Source organism: Pavona decussata, unplaced genomic scaffold (genome assembly GCF_977016875.1).
Source record: "Pavona decussata unplaced genomic scaffold, jaPavDecu1.1 SCAFFOLD_87, whole genome shotgun sequence".
Lineage (NCBI taxonomy): Eukaryota > Metazoa > Cnidaria > Anthozoa > Scleractinia > Agariciidae > Pavona > Pavona decussata.
This window is the reverse complement of record NW_028145504.1, coordinates 923,453-942,359: the sequence shown is the minus strand read 5'-3', so window position 1 is coordinate 942,359 and position 18,907 is coordinate 923,453. Positions and strand designations below refer to the sequence as shown.

Sequence of the window (18,907 nt, the reverse complement as noted above, 5' to 3'; positions counted from 1 at the left end):
GGCCATTAGCTGGTGCTGGGAACGTTTCGCAGAGGGCTGGCTCACGCATCGTGGAGTGCACTGCAACTATCCATTCCGAAAGGGAAGGACGAAAAACAGCGAGCAAAACGAATCCTGGGGGAGATACTCGAAGGGCTGTGGAGAGGGTGTCGGTTGGGAAGGAAAAGCGAAAAGTTGTTGTGACTGATTCAAGGGAAGATATCGAGGTGCTGCAAAACGAGAGAGAAAAAGAGAAGATTCACTTAAAAAGATCAGCATCTTGCGATTAGACTGTGGCCTATGTTACATTTCACAAAGCCTTTGTAAGGTAAAGATTCAAGCCATCTTCATTACTGCTATGACGGCTTAAGGAGATTTTTTTGTACTTTTAATGGTCGCATTTTGAATGTAAACTGATTTCTTTCTCCTAAATGATGCGGCTATTCTTAGGTAGCTTGTTGATTGTTCTACGTCATACTTTTGTTTACGGTTTTGATTCTTAATTCCGGGCGAAACGATCAAATATTTGTACAACTCGTGTAATCGGTTGGTGGCACCCAAAACTATTGGCTTTTAAATCAGAGCCTTCTCAAGGTTGATCTAGATCAAACGGTTTCATGCCAGTCGTCGTTTGATGAACAAATTTGTCATCGTTCGGCGGTTTATAAAAAAAGGCTTGGGTGTTTAAAAGTCCGTTTAAACGATTTCATAATTTTCTTCCACATGCGTTCCACCCTTTGTTGAAACAAATGTCCGGTGTGTTTGAACAAGTCGTTCAACATTGCTGAAAGAAAGTGTAAAACATGTTTAAAACTTGTTGAATTCGTGTTTAACTGACTGCTTGTGATACATTTTATACAATTTGAGACAGTTGTTTGTGAACGGCATCAAACGGTTTTGAACGATTCCGCGGCGACTGATTAAATAGACACAGTGATTAATGCATATTATTTTCCCTTCTGACTGCTACAAAACTGTGGTAAATCGTAGAAAATCGTTGATAGCAGCTTGTAAATCGTGGCAAGTTCTTAATCAGTTAGGAAACAAAATGTCAATAACAAAGTGTCCCAACCACTGTTTCAAAGTCTTCATTGAACGACAACAAATTGACGACTTATTCAGGAAAATTTGAATGTGTAGATGAAATGGCGCACGCGCATTGTAGGATTATTGCGATTGTGCATATTACCTCAGGTTCGAGTCCACCTTAATGCCTTCTTTTCTTAGTTTTCTGTGTTCGTTTCTTAGTTTTTGTCAAGTCTTGTCAAAAGCAGTTTTCATTCCCGCGCAGGAGTTCAAAGTTTCCGTCTCAGATCTGAGTTTGTTTGCGTTAACGTTAAGTTAAGTTTCAAAAGTGTGATTGCAGTTTTCATCTTATGGAATATGATCTATAAAGCTTCTGGTAACGTCAGTGTAAAGTTCAGGCAATCTTGGACGCTTTACACAAACACTGGTTTATAAGGACAACGGACAGTTATCAGTGACCCTACCGACATGTTCTCATACAAAGTTAAACGCACTTTATGAACACCGGTTATCTTCGCATTGTACTGAACTGTCTAGTACGTAGCCCATCTGGCTGAAGCGCAAAATAGAAATGTCAGTGGAGCAAAGTAACACTGAGTCGGGCTATTGTAAATCAGTTACGTTGTCAGTCTCGTTTGAAGCACTGGGTGAACATTAATTTAAGTGCGAGACTATTTGAATGCGCGAAAGGTTTCTTTAGTTTAAAGTTAAGTTACAGTTTAGACATTAAACATCGTTCTGTTGCTTTTAAATTGTTTGCTTTAGTCTTTGTATCGATTAAACAATAAAAACATGTTTCTGTGATGTTTATTCTGGGAGGTCGCGTTATAATGACTCCGGGTTCTACTGTATAAACCATCAGTTTTGACAATCGCATTTAGTAAAAGAGGTGAGCCGAAATTAAAATTTGGACACGGTTCCTCCAAACACTACCTACTATCAGAAATGAAGAGTATAATCACTCACATTTAGACCAGAATTCTCCACAGGCTTAGTCAATGTTGGTGAGAATTTACCTTGACTTCGACTAAAGCCGATCATGATTAAACAAGGAAGCCAGGAAGAGAAATTAAGCCCTCTTATTTTCTTTTGACTCCAGTTATAAAAAGAGAATGTTTAGTTTAGCTCAGTCTTAGCATATTTTATTTTGACGTGTAAATATATCTAAGTTTTATTGAACTTATATTCCGACCTTACTAACATACACTCCGTCTCCTCAGGGGCACCCGTACCCAGCGGTTCCTTTTTTGTCATACCTTTTCGGAAAGCATTACTAGCCTTAGAAACTCGGGTTTAGATTGTGAAGAAAAACTATCTTTTTCCTTAGAGAGCTGATCAGGTTCTCGTTGACAATAAATATGCAAAGGTCAGTGAGCAAGTGGTTTTCCTCTTAGAGTTTCTCTACCGGAAGCATTTACCTCGCCTTTGTACAACGGGGAGATAGACGTCGTTCTATAATAAATGTACAGAAGGAAGCGTTTTTTGGGGCTTTTATAAGTCGCTGTAACTTTAAGCTGTGAAATTTAGGCGATTTAAGTGACTTTTGGTGATCTTGGGCAACTTTAGACAACGTAATGAGACTTTTATATAAAGTACAGTGCTTGTGTTTTTGACTCATTCATGTGAAAAATTTCTGAACCACGGACTGCTCCTTTTGATAAAAGAAAAGGACTTCTTACTACATTTGCATTAAAATAATAAACTCATTATAAAAAAGGAAGGAAGCCAGACTTTACTTTCCACTGAATGAAGCCGCAAACAAAAGGAAAAAACCATTGGGATCGAGAAGTTGAAAGTTTCTTGCATTGCCAGGTACCCTGAAACCCGAAGATAATTCAGTTAACATGGACCCAAACGACGCCGAAGCAGCCACGAACTCGTCCAGCAAAGCGCCAGAATCTTCCTGTGAGGAGTTGTACGCTACATACGTTACTGCAGGGGATGTAAACGACACTATAGCTCTCTGGATTGTTATTGGTTTGGTATGTCTTGCTTCTCCCACGATAGTTATTTTGAACGCATTAGTGATCATAGCTTTGAGACTAAGACAAGAGCTGCAAAGACTTTCTTATGTTCTTTTATTTAACATAGCCATCTTAGACTTTCTAGCAGGTGCTGTATGCATGCCTTTATCTGTCATTGTTGACTCATTTGTTGCCCGCCAAACTTTACCAGAGAATATTTGCGTGTTAGACTTTGTGACTGTATACTTAATGTATATTATTTCTTGGAGTTTTGTTCTTCATTTGACATAGATTGCTTGGGAGAGGTATGTGGCGATACAAAAATGCATGGAGTACAAGATCATCGTTAATAAAAGCCGACTCAACAAACTCGGGATAATAGCTTGGGTGTCAGCCACATTTCTGGTTTTTCGAGACATTATATTACTGACAGTGGTAAAAGAAGACGATAGGTTCGACTTTGCCCAGGCGTGGACTATGGTTAATGTTATTTTTGCATTTTGTGCACTGGCTCTTATCGTTTATTTCTATGTCATGGTGTATCTTGCAATTCGGAAACGCAAGCTAAGTGAAATTAGCCAAGTCACTTCTCTAATATCAGTCAAATTGGAGAAGAAAGTTGCCAGGATGACGGCCTTGGTGACAGCTGTCCTGATAATCTCCTTCCTTCCATTAATTTTTTCGGTTGTGTTAAGTAACGTTTTTCACGTCCTTCGCGTTAGATGGGCCTGGAGATTGCCGGAGATTCTGATACAGTTCAACTCGATAGCCAATCGACTAATTTACTGCTATGGAGATCGCCGCTTTAAGAACGCTGTGTTGGAGCTCTCGAGAATCGGAAAACCAGGAACAAGCCAACCCGCGGCAGTCTCAAGTGTCCGATTTGTCAGCCGAAAGGGACGGTTTGGTTCAGTGGAAAATGTTATGGAGCTGCAAGATAAAGGAAATCTCATGCATTTTCTAAAACGAGCATCTTGTGATCAATGCAAGCCGGGGTTTTAGAGGACTGCACTCGACTAAAGCGTTACAACGAAGGTTTCAACAGAGCAGTATCGGCTCCGTCGCTCGTTGAACTGTCATCAGCTGCTGTTGGGAACGTTTTGCAACCCGCTCACTCACCCACCGTGGAGGGCACTGCAATGATGCATTCTGAAATGGAAGGACAAAAAAAAGTGAGCAAAACGAATCCTGGGAAGTTGCCCAAAACTGTGAAGATGGTGGCGGTTGGGAAGGAAAAGCGAAAGTTTCTGTTGACTGACTCAAGGGAAGATATGAAGGTGGTGGAAAACGAGAGAGAAAAAAAGGAAGATTCACTTAAAAAGATCAGCATCTTGTGATTTGACTGTGGCTTACGTTACATTTCACAAAGTAAGGCAAAGATCCATGTCATCTCCATCACTCCTGTGATGCTTCAAGTATAGGTTTTTTCGTACTTTTAATGGTCGAATTTGGAATGTTAATTTCTTCCGCCTTTGATACCTCGTTGATAGTTTATGTCAACTTTTTTTTACACTTTTGTACTATTTTTTCCAGGCTTGGGATGACGTTGGTCTTCAGCTTAGTGGTCTTATCTTAGTTCATAAATTTTGGCTATGAAATAGGATTTGTAACATGTCACAGAAACAAAACAAAAACAAATACACTTTGGTGTTATAACATAGCGCGCGTGCATCCTAGTCTAATTCCTATTGGCGTCATCATGGTACATTTCTCAACATACGCACGGCCGTCCGTCCATTCGATGGCGTGTGCAAGTCAGATGGGGTAAGCATGCGCGCGCTATGTTATAAAAAACTTTTTACAGAGAGACAACACCATGAAAATGCATATTTATAAGAGCTTGTCGAAGTTTAATGAAACGTTTCGATTAAACCGATGTGAGAAACCACTTTCACCTTTTTTTTGTACAGAGAATGTTGTAATTAATCAGGAACAAAACCTGTTTTCCATGATGATCATTTACTTTATTTTCACTATGTTATAAAAGAATTGGTTGATGCTTTTAGCTGTGCGTATATTGAGTTATGGATGCACTTGGGAAGTTTGGAGAGCACTCAAGAAGCTAGAGTTGCTCTCGGCTACGCCTCGAGCAACTCTTACGCTTTCCTCGTGCTCTCCAAACTTCCGGCGTGCATCCATAACTCGATATACGCACGCTAAGCATGAACCAATTCTTAATTTTGCTTTAGAAACGAGGAAACTTATTATCTTTGTTAAGGATTCAAAATTTTTATTCAGCTTCAGTACAAGTCTAGTACATATACCGGCATATGGTTAAATTTCCTCTTGTTGGTCTTGGGTCTTTCTCCTCTTCCTTAAAAAAAGGAAAAACACAAAAACTATAAAAGTTTGTGCATCGTGGTATATGTGGCAAGACGAATTCACCAATGGAAGATTATTATTTTGTTTGTAATAATGAAACTAGGTAAAGATAGCTAAGAAACTTGGCCTAAAAAGTTGATTAATGTTCCGTTAAAGATTGCTATTTTGCCGCAACGCGCGTCACGCATCCTCGCGGGAAGCCAATTTTCCCCGCACGCGCGCGCGCACGTTTGGTTCAGTAAATTACAGTAAATGAGCGCAACACTAGCTACATCAACAATACATACCACACTTTTCACTGAGAGGTGAATGTTCTAAAGATCCGTTTAATCCCAGGCAAAACAATCAAATATTCGTATAAACTCGTGTTATCGCCGAAGTGGTCCCAAAACTCTTGGCTTTTAAGGAAATATGAGTGCTCCTATTAGGAATCGATCCTGAGACCTTCCAATTATACTAGTTCGGATGCTCTTCTGCTGAGCTACAGGAGACTTGTGGGAAGTAAGGCCTTCCCAAGTTTGATCTAGATCGAATGTTTTCATGCGAGGCTTCGTCTGACGAACAAATTTGTCACTACTTTAGATTCCTGACCCCTCTAATGCCATCGGTCATAAAGGCCAGTCCCTGGCCAGTGTGCTGGTGTATCAGGTGACGCAGTCCTCCTCTAGTTTAATACAGCGCAAGGCGTTGAACTTCTTGGCTGTTTTTAGCTCAAAGGCAAATTTCTAGCCACCTTTTGGAAAATCAGCTTATATATTAGCTTATATTTGAAGTAATTTGCTTTTAAGCATTTAAAAATGTTCTGATAGGTTGTAATTCTGTACATAGACTCCGTGGTTTAAGTTTCTCTTTTCGGTCTTGGAACTCAAATGACAGCCTTTTCTAATCTTGTACCCAGATCTATCACGGTCCGTCCCATTTCCAAACCTGCAGTGTGATCTGGGTACGACATTAGGCAGTCATGTTAAAAGTGCAAAACATTATGTTTCAAAGCAACAATGAACTGGGATGATGGCACGTTCTTTCTTCGCTATGCAATCTTTGCCGTTATTGCGGACAGATTTAGGACAGCTGCTTGCATATAATTCAGGCCCCAAGAAAAAGTTGATTTTTTTACCAGAATGTTTATACTTCAGGATGACTGCGTAGGTATAGGTCTACTATCAAAGTGAAACGGATTGTGCCTATTATACAGTGATAAAGAACTATTTACTTTTAATCCGAGATTTAGAAAAGTAGGTTGTTGAGTGCAAGTTTCATTTTTCATCACTCGCTGAATGTTTATTGCCTCGAGGATTTAGCTTAACCAAAACGTAAAATAAAGAGTCATCGTCAAGTCTTGTTGCTGCTTGTGTCGTTTCCGTTATTACTGGGGACTTAATTGCTAGAAAAATGCCCTTTCGGATGTGGGAACTTTGAAATACAACAAAAACAACAACAACTTTATTTCAGTATTCCCATCTCTTTTTATGGTATTAGCGATTTACAATAATCACAAAGAAATTGGTGCCAATATATATATATAGTAGGATTGAATTTGAGAAATACATTCAACTCGGGACACCCTCGGGACCAAGAATTACTGTCCTTAATAGCGAGAGTCCGTAATGAGCGGGAATTTATTACAGTACAAACGTCTGTAATTTATGTTTGCCGGGGATCTAGTTGTTGTCCGTGTTGTCGGGGTGTCCGTAATAGCGAGGTGTTCTGAAGGCGAGAGTTGACTGTATTTGCTAAAATTGAAGAGTAAATTTTGTTCCCTTTTTCATTGTTCGAAAAATAAAAGAAGCAGTTTGTCTGCTAATGTTAATAGGGATTAACAGTGCAGTACACTTCTTAAAAACTGAGTAAAATCTGAGCATTTTCTTTGAATTTATTAGATTGAGCTAGTGATTTTTCAGGTGTGCAAAAATGCATGTTTTTATGTGCCTGAGATAGGAAAATGGAAGGATTTCGCAAATATACAGTCCGACGTATTCCTGCGTCCCCATCTCCCCCCCCCCCCCCCCCACCCTCCCCACGATGACAAGTGCATTACACTCACGTGATTTTCATTATGAGCCGGAGCGGGACAATTAAAAGTTGTTTTCAAAACAGTGCGACAAAAATTGCACAAAAACTCGCGTGTAAAGTACGTGGCTATTATTTCTGTAAAGTTTTTTAAAAGCTTTTAAAAAGTGCTGAAACGACACCAGCGTATATGTATATGAAAGGCCAAGAATAGTTGTGTAAGTTTTTGTCAAAGTTACCATGCTTAGCTATGTAAAATGGAACCATTAAAAAGTGTCTTTGTCTTCGGAAGGCTGGGTGAGCCAGATTACACTTTTTTTTAGACAGTTCTGCTCAGCATTGTGAGTGTTTTGGTAATAACTGAAAACCAGACATGGTTTGGTTTGTTTTCAAGAATTCACTTGAAATCGTTTTCTTGTTGCAAAGAAGACGTATGGTGATGTTGGAGGCTAATGACTTAGTTTAGTGAGCCCGTATGAAGCCGCGTTTCTGCGTCGTTGCTGCCGCAACACAATAAGAATTACTTCAACACAGTGATACAAGAACTCAATAGGGAACATAAAGCTGACAGCAGGAAAGACAAGTCAGAGGCGAGTGCTCTGAACATTTTTCGAGGTTTTCAAAGACTACTTGTGTCTCCATTTTACGCTTTTTTATTAACCAGAAAAATCTTCCAAAACTTTTAGTTTAAAATTAAACCGAAATGAGACGAAACCAGCAAAATAATTGAGCTTTTAATCTTTATTTGTTAATTTTCATCCTAAAGCTTTACATTATAGAATATTCTGAGTTCTACATGTACAAACATTGTAATTTGAAGAGTGTACGTCAATACACTTTCTTGCAACTTACTTTTCAATCCATCAACCAATCAATCAATCAATCGATCGATCGATCGATCGATCAATCAATCAATCAATCAATCAGTCAGTCAGTCAGTCAGTCAGTCAGTCAGTCATGATCAGTCAGTCAGTCAGTCAGTCAGTCAGTCAGTCAGTCAGTCAGTCAGTCAGTCAGTCAATCAATCAATCAATCAATCAATCAATCAATCAATCAATCAATCAATCAACTTTATTTATCCACGTTAGTTGAGGCTGGAAAGCTTATTGGGCCGTACCAAAAAGAAAAAGATAAAAATACAAAACTACCATAATTATCATCATAAAATCAGTAACTAATTTACATACTACAATATTACAAGTAATTGAAATAGCATCCGGGTATTTACATCACAAGATCATAACAACATTCAAAATTTCCTGACCCTCGCCCTACCACTTGATCCATATCTCAGATGAGTACAAAATCTAATCATAAGTATACAAAATCTGTGTCCATGTGTTTTATGGTGGAAGGTGACTCGGCTGAAAAGTTCAGTTCTTTAAGATCTGATGATTGCCAAGCCTTCTTCGTGAAGGCCTTGATTCCTGTGCCATATGCAAGCGGTGAGAGGAGATTCCAATGACGGCACCTCGGTACGCGATCGAGTTTCATATAGTAACTATTAGAAAAAGGAATGGCTAAATTATTCGCATTTCTTAGATTATGTGTGATTGAGCGACTCTTTGTTATGAATTCCATGCATGGTGGTGCGAACTGAGAATTTATCTTAAATATAAGGGTGGTTAGTCTAACTTTATCTATATCAGAGAGCTTGGACCACTGGGCCAGCTGGCGAACATTCAGTTGAGAGTGTGTCCCTTGGTAGGTTATATATGAGTCTCGCGGCGTGACGGTGTAGTGCCTCCAGGGCTACAAAGCTCTGCTTGTTTGCACTCCCCCCCACCCCCCCCCCCCCCCCCAAAAAAAGAAAAAAATTGGTAAAATGACCTTATTATACAGATCCCGAACCATCGATCTGGGCAAGAAGCCACTTCGCTTCAGAAGAGATAACTTATTTACAAAGACTTTTTTGCGATCTGATAAGTGCTTGGTCCATGTGAGTTTGTCGTCTGCAGTAATCCCCAATAGTCTAGAGTGAGGCACCCAGTTGATAGCGCTGTCATTTAAGACCAAGCTTGGTAAGGGCCCAGTGAATTTCTTTCTCTTGAGGATCATTCCTTCGCATTTCTTGGGGTGAGGGATTAGATTTTTTAACCGTCTCTCACAAAGTTCGAGAGTTTCGCCTTCCATGCTTATGTCCAGGGTTGAACGCAGATATAACTATTACAGTTTTACGATTTTTCGTTAAGGGGGAACTTAACGTAAACGCCATTTTACCGCACTTGACATGGCTTTAATGGATATCTCGTTCACGTTTCAAGCAATCCAAAAACTCCATGTTCATCCCGTGAATCTATGTTGTGTTTTTCTTTCTTCTATCCCTTCTTAAAACCTCTTCAAATTTCATTCAAATTTAGGTTAAGTCCCCCCTTAAACGTTTGTGAGAATTACGAATTTCAAGTTTAATTCTCACTGGCTTACAAGTTTTCTGAACAGCTCTAAAGAAATTGAACAGTTTCCAAAGGTAACGATTTTTTGTTAGACGCTTGCAAGATTTACCAATCTTTTCGTCTTTTGTAACCAAGTAAATTACCTCGCTTATTTTTCCAACCCACGCGATGTTCTACTGAAACGTTTAATGTTCAAATACATTACAGGACATTTTCATTTGAATTTACCTTCTTCTTCTTCTTCTTCTTGGTCACCCTTATACTTATCAAACAAAAGGAAAAATGAAATAAATGCGGTGAACCCCGCGTCTACACAAACCAGAAAAACAGCCAAATTCTTTTCCACTTGATAAGCAAGAGCCAAAAGAAAAATCACTGGCAAATTTATGACAACGCGATAGAAGACACAGCTTATGTTAAACGACCTACTGACAGCTTGACCATTAAAGATATATAACACTGCATGAGCTACGTGTAAGCTGAAATAAAAACCGAGGAAGACGTCTGAGTATCCTGCGCGGGGATCCAAGTTTAGAGGGCCTCGAAGCCGAAGGTCCACGTTCTTTAAGTACAGAGCTCCGGGAAACTGGACGAAGCCTGCGACCACGATAGCAAATGAAGACCAGTGACTGGAAGGGAGGCGGAAAAGGAGGGTAAAGATCTCTTTGAAAAACAATCCAAGAGTAGCGCCTCGCTCCGTGAAGATCCATACCAGGAAAATGCCAACTGCCAGGGAATTGTCAACAACAGCAAAAAAGGCGATGTAACGTCTTGGGGCCACGCCTGCCTGGAAAGCTTTCCACAATGAGAGGTTTACAAGAACCAACCTTGTTAAAACGGTAATGTTGATATGACCATGTCCACGGACCTTATGAAGAGATCTTGATGCAACAACCAGTAGGAATCCTTCCACGGTGAGGGAAAGTCCGCCAAGCTGTATATAACCAGTGGTCCGACCTACCAGCTCGGCATTCCAAAAATGTCCCCATAGGGAGGGTGTGAGGAGCATGGATGAACCCACGAGAACGTAAACCAAAGATGACCATTGCGTGAAGCGTTCAGTTGGGGTCAGCGGCAAAGGACGATCGAAAGATAACATTGTCTTCAATAAAGCAGACAGCATTTTCTGAAAGGAATGATAAGTATTAATATGAATTCTCCAACAGGGAAGCTAAGGATAAAGGATTGCCAGGGTCTAGAATTACAAAAAGCGTTTGAAATCTACCAAACACTTATGAGCACTGAAAAATAAAAAAGTGAAACATTACTTTGAAAAGGAAATACCTTGCCATTTTCTAAACAAAAAAAAAAAAAGAATAAACGTGAAAGGACCATGTCAAGGTCTTTCGAGGAGCGAATTTTGGAAGTAATATATCAAACACGAGAAAGCGTGTTTCATCAGATATCCAAACACTGAGAAGTAGGTTGAAAAAACGAGGCGCAGCCGAGTTTTTGAAACGGCTTCAAGGTGTTTGGATATCTGATGAAACACGCTTTCGAGTGTTTGATATGGTTTCTCTAATGATCAATAATCCTTGGAGAAATTTAAAGCTAAAGTTGGCAAAATTTTATGGTAATTAGAAACAAATATCCAAACCACGGCCACAGTAGTGATTTTCTTTGTTTTCTCTTGATGAATTGTTAATCAGTTTGAGAACTAGGTGGACATCACGGTTTGTGAAATCCACGCACCAACGAATTTAGCTCCAGGACAGTTACAAATTGAGCGAATAGAAATAATCGCGAAAGAGTATAACGAAAACGAATTAAAAGCGAATTTAATTCTTAGCCTGGGTAATGTTTTCCTTCGTCACGAAGTCAGTAGATAAACAAGAGGCGTGGATACTTGTTCCAACAACCTCGTTCCCAGGTTTTTTTACACAGGGGAAAAGCCCTGAAAACGAGGTTAACTGAGTCCTAGTTCTTCTCGTTTTGCGAATCGATCCAAGATGGCGGCTAAACGCATGTTCGCCGCTCATGCTCGTGAAAAGTGAACTGATTTAACAAAAAAAATTAAGAAAGATAGAAAAGACTCCTTTACGAGAGCGGGCAAATTAATCCATTGTTTTAATTCATATTTTAAGTTTGCACTGAAGTCAAGTTTATTTTAAACAAAAGAATAACAAAACTGAGGAAAGAGATTCAAGAAACCATAGGGCTTAGCTAGCTATCGGTAATTTTATTTGAAATGGGGAGGGTGTGTTCGGGCATTATAACAAAGTAGCTTAAATAACTGCAAGGCTCATTTGACTGCGTAGAAAACTTATCACGACAGCGACATGATAGAGACCAAACCGAGAATAAAAAAAAATGCAACCGTGGACAGCTGTTTCAAGCAGGTTGACTCTCGTCAGCACGGTGTAGCACAACAAAAAGTAGAATAACCAACGTGAGTCAGTTGCCTACCCGGGTGTCTACCAAATGCACGTGGTAAGGATTCCGGATGGGCCTAAATACAGACGTTTGCCCACGTCATAGCGCGTGACTGCGAACAATGAGCAAAGCATCTGAAATATCATGTCGCGTGTCGCAATAAGCTAAGCCTGAGGAAAGGTAACACTTTCCTCAAAGAGTACATGGCCAAACCATGTGAAAAAAATACAGCATATCAGATCTAAAAAGATCTGCGGTCCAAAATAAAAGTAAAGAATAAAATGCAAGGAAACGCAAACGAAATTGCTGCAGGTATACGCATTATCAGCTTGAAACAGCTGTCCACGGTTGCATTTTTTGATTATCGGTTTGGTCTCTATCTTGTCGCTGTCGTGTTAGTTTTCTACGCAGTCAGATCAGCCTTGCAGTTATTTGAACTACTTATATTTTTGGCTGATTAGATCTTTCACAGATCCTGCGTATACCTGCAGCATTTCGTTTGCGGTTCCTTGTATTTTATTCTTTATTGTCACAAACCAGTCACTGTGTTTAGAAGGACCAAAGAATCTAATCAGCAGCAAATTGACAACAAATAATCTATAAAAAGAGTCAGGAAAATATATTAAAAGTTTATACCAAGCTCCACCTCTTGCTCTTGCTTAAAATAGACAACCCTTATAATGGTAGGCTTCTTTTCTACTAATGTTTCCTTGGCAACGGCATTGGCAAGGAGAAAACTGTCTTAGAAATGTTCACCGTACTTGAGCTGAAGGCTGTCCCCCCAAGAGCGAGAATTTCTTAATCAAACGAAAATGGCTAACATGAAGGGCACTTTCAAACACGTCCGGCCATTTCGAGTTATAAGTTGACATCTCGCAAAATAAGTCGAGATCTCAAGTTATATGATGAGATAAAAGGATCTCGGAGGAATTCGATTTAGGTTAAAAATTAAGAAGGCATCACTGATAACCCTCCCAAAACACTGTAGGTTTGTATTGTTTACTGGGCTGATTGCGTCAGCAATACGATGCATGCTAATTTAGCATTTATAGTAAATGTAATAAACTAGCCATGCCATGCGCGCCAGGGCACTCGCTGCACGAAATCAGGCTTTGAACTGCGAATCTCAAAAATAATTTTTAGTACCAAGAGCCTCTTAATCCGATGGAAAATATTCCTCTGGAATTAAACCAATATCCCACCGCCTGGAACTGACACGCTTGATATTCGTGAATTAATTAAATACTGTCTGTCTCCGCATTTGGTTGAGTTTTGTTTGTATCATTGCGGGGAAAGTAAATAAAACCTAAACGAATTTACAAGTTTATCCAGAAAGTTTCGAGTCTTGAAAGAATGTATATCGAACTTGGGCACCGGCAAAACATCAGCCCCCATCTTTTGGTTATTCTTCACCTAAACCTTTTTGAACAAAACAATACAGCTGACTCTGTCGAGACTCTCAGCGAAGAAGGCTGACACGTTCTGTTTTTGTGCATTGGTATAAAAGGCAAAACAAACAAAAGAACACGGACACTATTCCTTAAAAAACGAAAAAAATACGATGTGAAATCACTTGTGCACCTGCGGTGCACCCGAAGCCAGCTCACCAGCAACATCATAGCTCTGCTCGAAGTAAACTCAGGAGGAAAGATGCGTAGATAGCGAGGAAGCTGAAATTTATGCCGTTCTACTTTTACTGCGCAAACCCAAATCCTGAATGTTGCAATTTTAAAAATTTCGAGGGGAACTTGCTATTATGTGCAGATTAAAGAAAGGTGTCCGTTTACCTTTATAAGTTGGACGTGTTTTCGTCGCGGCTTCCTTTACAAACTGCTACCTAAAACTCCAAATGCAAATGTATGTAAATGATAAGTGCATGGAGTGTTGCATATGCGTATTAATTCAGTACCATCGCAGCCGTTCTGTGTCTCTTCATGCAAAGCTTCTCACCACGTTGCATTGCGTTACGTTGCGTGACGAGACACAGAACGGCTGCGAGGGAGACTAGTATTGTCGCTGCTCTCTTTAAAATGTTTTAATTTTTTTTTCAGGCTTTCTCAGTTTCGCAAACTGTTTAAGTTGCGTAAATAACTGCGAGGGTCTTTCTTCTATTTAATCTTTCACCCGCAGTTCGTATGTTTCATATATTCACAAATGATTAATTCGTTTTAATTGTGTACCTGCAGCCGCCACTGTTTTTAGGGTTGGGGGTATTGTGCTGTTGTTTGTTCTATTGTTTTCTAAAATGGTTGCAAACCGGCTATCACGTGAGAGCTAATGGACATATCGCTCCACGAGCCCGTTCGTTCCCAGATCCCTAATGGTACTTTACTTGGAGTAGAAGTTTACGAGAGCTGGGCCGGAGTCAATAATAATAGTAATAATAATCAGTAATATATACATTTTTTATTTTTTTTTAATAAATTCTTCACCAATTCACAAATAATAATATATGACCAATTCACATTCCACCATCGCAGACTAAAATTTTGATGAATTTACAAGCTCACGCCATCATTGACTTTCTAAAATTAGTGGACACACGCTTGGTGAGCGTTTAATATGACCAATTTGCATTCCACTATTCATAGACTAAAATTTTGATGAAATAAAATAATAATAATAATAATAATAATAATAATAATAATAATAATAATAATAATAATGATGATGATGATGATGATGATGATGATGATGATAATAATAATAATAATAACAATTAAAAATAATAATCTCTTTATTAAAATATTCCAAGTAAAACGTTATTTACAGGTTAAAAGTAGCTATTAAAACTTATTTACAAATTCTTTTTCGATAAAAAAGACTATTAAAAAAAAAATCTCATTAAGTTGCAACAATATTATTCGTTCATTGATCTTTACCCAAAAAACAACCCCATCAAACTATATCGTAAAAAAAAAAAGAAACAAGAAAAAGTATGTATAAAAATCATAGGACCTAGATTTTGGCGAGGCATCTATCTAATTCAAGGTCCTCTTCTCGAACATTGCTTCCAATTGCTCTTCTAACTGTTCTTGACCCTCTAAGACAGAGTAAAGCCGACCTAAGGATGGCAAAGGATACTTTAGAACGTATCCAAGAGACAGTGGTGGCATAGTTCTCTCCTTTCTTCGCTGCGACTAGCTCTGCCAGCCTGTCATGGTATCTCTTGCACTCCTCTCCCATGCCGCCTGTTGTTGTAAAGACTAATGGTGTAAATGTTCCCTGTTCCACGCCCATCACTCTTTGCGTATACAATCTCTTCTTGTCGTTCTCGTGCTGCTTGTATATCTGCTTGAGGTCCAGGTCTCTATAAGAAACAGCGTTGGGGTAACATACCCGTACATCAAAGAACGCTGACCTTTGTCTTTCCCAAAAACCTCTGGCATGGATGTCTAGGCGAGCGTCGGGAGCTCTGTTAGCTCCGCTTGGAAGCGACTCTCCCGTGAGTTCCTGGAGGACGGGCTCAATCTCGACATCATTGCAGACCATGCTGAGCATGTCTGCCTCAAGATCTCTTCGCTCATTATGGCGCTGTATTATGAAGCCGCCACGCCTGCAGACCATGGCATGATCAACATTAAAGACATCGCCACACACGCAAATAGATGGCTTGTCGGCAATTTCCCAGTCATATCTGAGCTTTAGAGCGTCTCGAAACTCGCCCTTGTTCAGACTGAAGCCCATCTCATCGATCGGTATGACTGTCAGCCGGTTAGATGCACCTTTTTCAGAAGCGAGTTCAACAGCGCGTTGTGTCTTGGGAGTAAGAGAGTTCTTGATGTCATTCAGTCTTGTTCGAGGCATTTCGTTTTTCTCTCTTCGCACACTCTGCTGTGGTGAACTAACAATGGCATCATCTGGTGTTTTATGGGCTTGTGAAACAATTTTCTTGACTGGTGGCGCTGTGGTCTTCATTGACGCTTGGTACTGTAAATCTGCGTCCTGGCTTGGATTTATAATTCCAAGCCCACCCAGTCTAACTGGCAAAATAACAATGATAATAATAATAATAATAATAATAATAATAATAATAATAATAATAATAATAATAATAATAATAATAATAATAATAATAATAAGCCCAGACTTTGTATTTGGCAAGGCATAACAACGCTCTTAAGATTTTGTTTTTTCAAGTGATCAGGGCACTGGACCTAGTTACATCAGAGGTTCCATGGTTTTCGAAGACCCAGCCTAGGCCGACGTACGAGAATGAGAGGGCGATAGCATATTGGGACATTCCCCTGTATGCAGATAACACGAACGTAAAGGCGAATAGGATCGACGCCACCATCGTGGACAAGGAGAATAAGAAAGTATCGGTGATAGAGATGAGCTGCCCTTGGGTTGAAAACAGGGAGGAGAAAGATGCCGAGAAGACAACAAAGTACGGGCCATTAATTACGCTGGGAGCTCGAGCAGAGATATCCTGAATATCGTGTGAGACAGTTCAATATTATTGTGGATGTACTCGGAGGTTACTCAAGAGGAGGAAGGCACTTAAAGAGCTAGTGGGAGATAAAAGCGACACAATAGCTCTGCAGATACAGAAATCAGTTATCACAAGCTCACTTAACATTGCCAGGCGCTTTAAGCTTTTGAAAGAATGGACATTAGGCGTTTTATTATACTTTTATTTTTATTTATTTTTTTGAGTGTTTTCATCGCGATGAACAGAACTTTTAGTATTTAGATTGAGGATTTTATGGATGGTAAACAGTTTTAGAATTTAATTACTAGGATTTTTATGATTAGAAGTTCGGAGTTTAATTGTATGGACTTTGGTCGTTACATTGATTGGCTACGGCTGGCCGCCCAATCATTGTTTAGGTAATCTGGGCATCCAGACTTTTTTACTGCCATTTTATAAAAGTAATAATAAACGTCAGCACTCGAATCTCTTTACAGTGGCCAATTCACATTTAGTTATTAACTCCGTCGATAAAAAGTTCAAAAACAAATCTATCATCGTCATTTAACAATGTTTCGGACTCGTTTCTGGTATGAGCGTTGAACTGAAGAGGGTCCATATTGTCATGAGCTAACAGTGTAAAATGACGCTTCGTTAAACCCAGCCCTGGAATGACAAACCAAGGTTCTGAATCCTCAATAGTCATAAATACTCTTGGCTAAGCAGTAAAATACAGTCCTTGATTGAAGTTACCTGGATGCAAAATATCATGTATTGAAGACACTACGTTGTTGTTACTCTAGAGATAAGATACAGAAATAAAAAGGAAGACGCTTAATTCGGCAGCCACTCCGTCTTGATGATGAATGCTACAATGTAACAACAACAAAAAAAACAAAGTAACAAAAACATATAACCTGGCATGTTTGATTTGAAGTGGGATGGGGGGGGGGGGGGGTGGGGGGAGGAAGACTATCTTCTGATACAAAAAAAAAGAGCTATTGCTGGGTATTTTCAGTTGTGATACTCTGTTTTGCAGTGTTATCACATGCATGTAAATAGTACCAGCCCTTAACCGGGTGGCTTAGAGAACAAGAACAGGGTCATGCTGCACGCTTAGCATGTGACGCGATTTGGCGGGAACAAAGTTATGCTGCACGTACACTGCATGTGCACGTGATTTGGCGGGAACAAAGTCTAGTCATGCTGTGCGCTCACTGCATGTGATGTGATCTGGCGGGAACAGGGTCATGCTTTTCATTCGGCTAATTACGCGGGATGCCCTAAGGGGCATACCGTGTCTAAAAACGGGCTCCGTATCTTTTTTTCATGGTAGCCACAAATCTGCACATTAATTACGCGGGATGCCCTGAAGGGGCATACCGTGTCTAAAAACGGGTTGATTTTTTTTTTCTTCCTCATAACCACAAATGTGCACATTCATTTATTCATTAAACTCTCCCCTCTCCTACTCGGGATGTATTGTTCTGATTGTCTTCAACAACAGCAGGCCAATCAAAATCCATTCTTGTCGCTTATATCGCAAGGGAGGGGACCCACTCACCCCTACCTGTGTGACGTCAACACATCAATTGATATATTTATTAAAAACGGATTAAATTTGTGGCGCCATATTGTTAACATGTTGTGGACTCAAGTGTGCCGTTTACAAAAGAAAATTGCACCATTTTGAAGCGGTAAATCGAAAGAATAACTTCTAAGAAGCACTCGACATCTAAAACGGTGGAAATTGGAGAGGTCCTGGCGAAGGAATCGTGCTCTCTTTGACAGTCTCAGACCACGATTGCAGACAGAAAAGAGGTCATTGAGAAGCTTACGTTATCGCAATGGAATTCGCACAATTTCCCTTGAAATCCTGAGTAGCGTAACACAGGGGAAACAACGTAACGCGATCTTCGTGACTCAAACTATTCCATTAGCAAGGATTGTTTTATAAATCTGCGAAACATACAGTTAGAATAAATGAATCAGCCACAGCATCACGCGTAATGCCAGTATAGTAGGCATCTTGTTTATTCATTTAACTCTGCCCTCTCCTACTAGGGATGTATTGTTCTGATTGTCTTCAACAAAAGCAGGCCAATCAAAATCCATTGTTATCGCGTCTATCGCAAGGGAGGGGACCCACTCACCCCTACTTGTGTGACGTCAAAGCATCATTTGATTTATTCATTAATCTCAGATTAAATTTGTGTTGCCATATTGTTAACATGTTGTGGACTCAATGTGCCGTTTTCAAACTGAAAATTAAACATTTTGAAGCGGTAAGTCGAAAGAGTAACTTCTAACAAGCACTCGACATCTAAAACGGCGGAAATTGGAGAGTTCCTGGCGAAGGAATCGTGCTTTCTTTGACAGTCTTAGACCACGATGGGAGAATGAATAGAGGTCATTGAGCAGCTTAC

At 39.7% G+C, this 18,907-nt stretch overlaps 2 protein-coding genes across 2 annotated transcripts; both read right to left on the bottom strand.

Annotated features, from left to right (window-relative positions):
* Window positions 1-9,114: 9,114 nt before the first annotated feature.
* Window positions 9,115-14,003, bottom strand: LOC146474660 (uncharacterized). Its single transcript, XM_085116414.1, has 2 exons — window positions 13,855-14,003; window positions 9,115-10,820 (listed from the first exon to the last, which is right to left on the bottom strand). Exon 2 carries the CDS (start codon window positions 10,815-10,817, stop codon window positions 9,909-9,911), a length of 909 nt encoding a protein of 302 aa, XP_084972540.1. The 5' UTR covers window positions 10,818-10,820; window positions 13,855-14,003; the 3' UTR covers window positions 9,115-9,908.
* Window positions 14,004-14,936: 933 nt separating this feature from the next.
* Window positions 14,937-16,000, bottom strand: LOC146474659 (uncharacterized). The gene has a single exon (XM_085116252.1). It carries the CDS (start codon window positions 15,983-15,985, stop codon window positions 15,026-15,028), a length of 960 nt encoding a protein of 319 aa, XP_084972378.1. The 5' UTR covers window positions 15,986-16,000; the 3' UTR covers window positions 14,937-15,025.
* Window positions 16,001-18,907: the final 2,907 nt, after the last annotated feature.

Bases quoted from the DNA above. Each gene is read 5' to 3' on its own strand.
- LOC146474659 (XM_085116252.1), bottom strand. From the start codon at position 15,985: ATGAAGACCACAGCGCCACCAGTCAAGAAAATTGTTTCACAAGCCCAT.
- LOC146474660 (XM_085116414.1), bottom strand. From the start codon at position 10,817: ATGCTGTCTGCTTTATTGAAGACAATGTTATCTTTCGATCGTCCTTTG.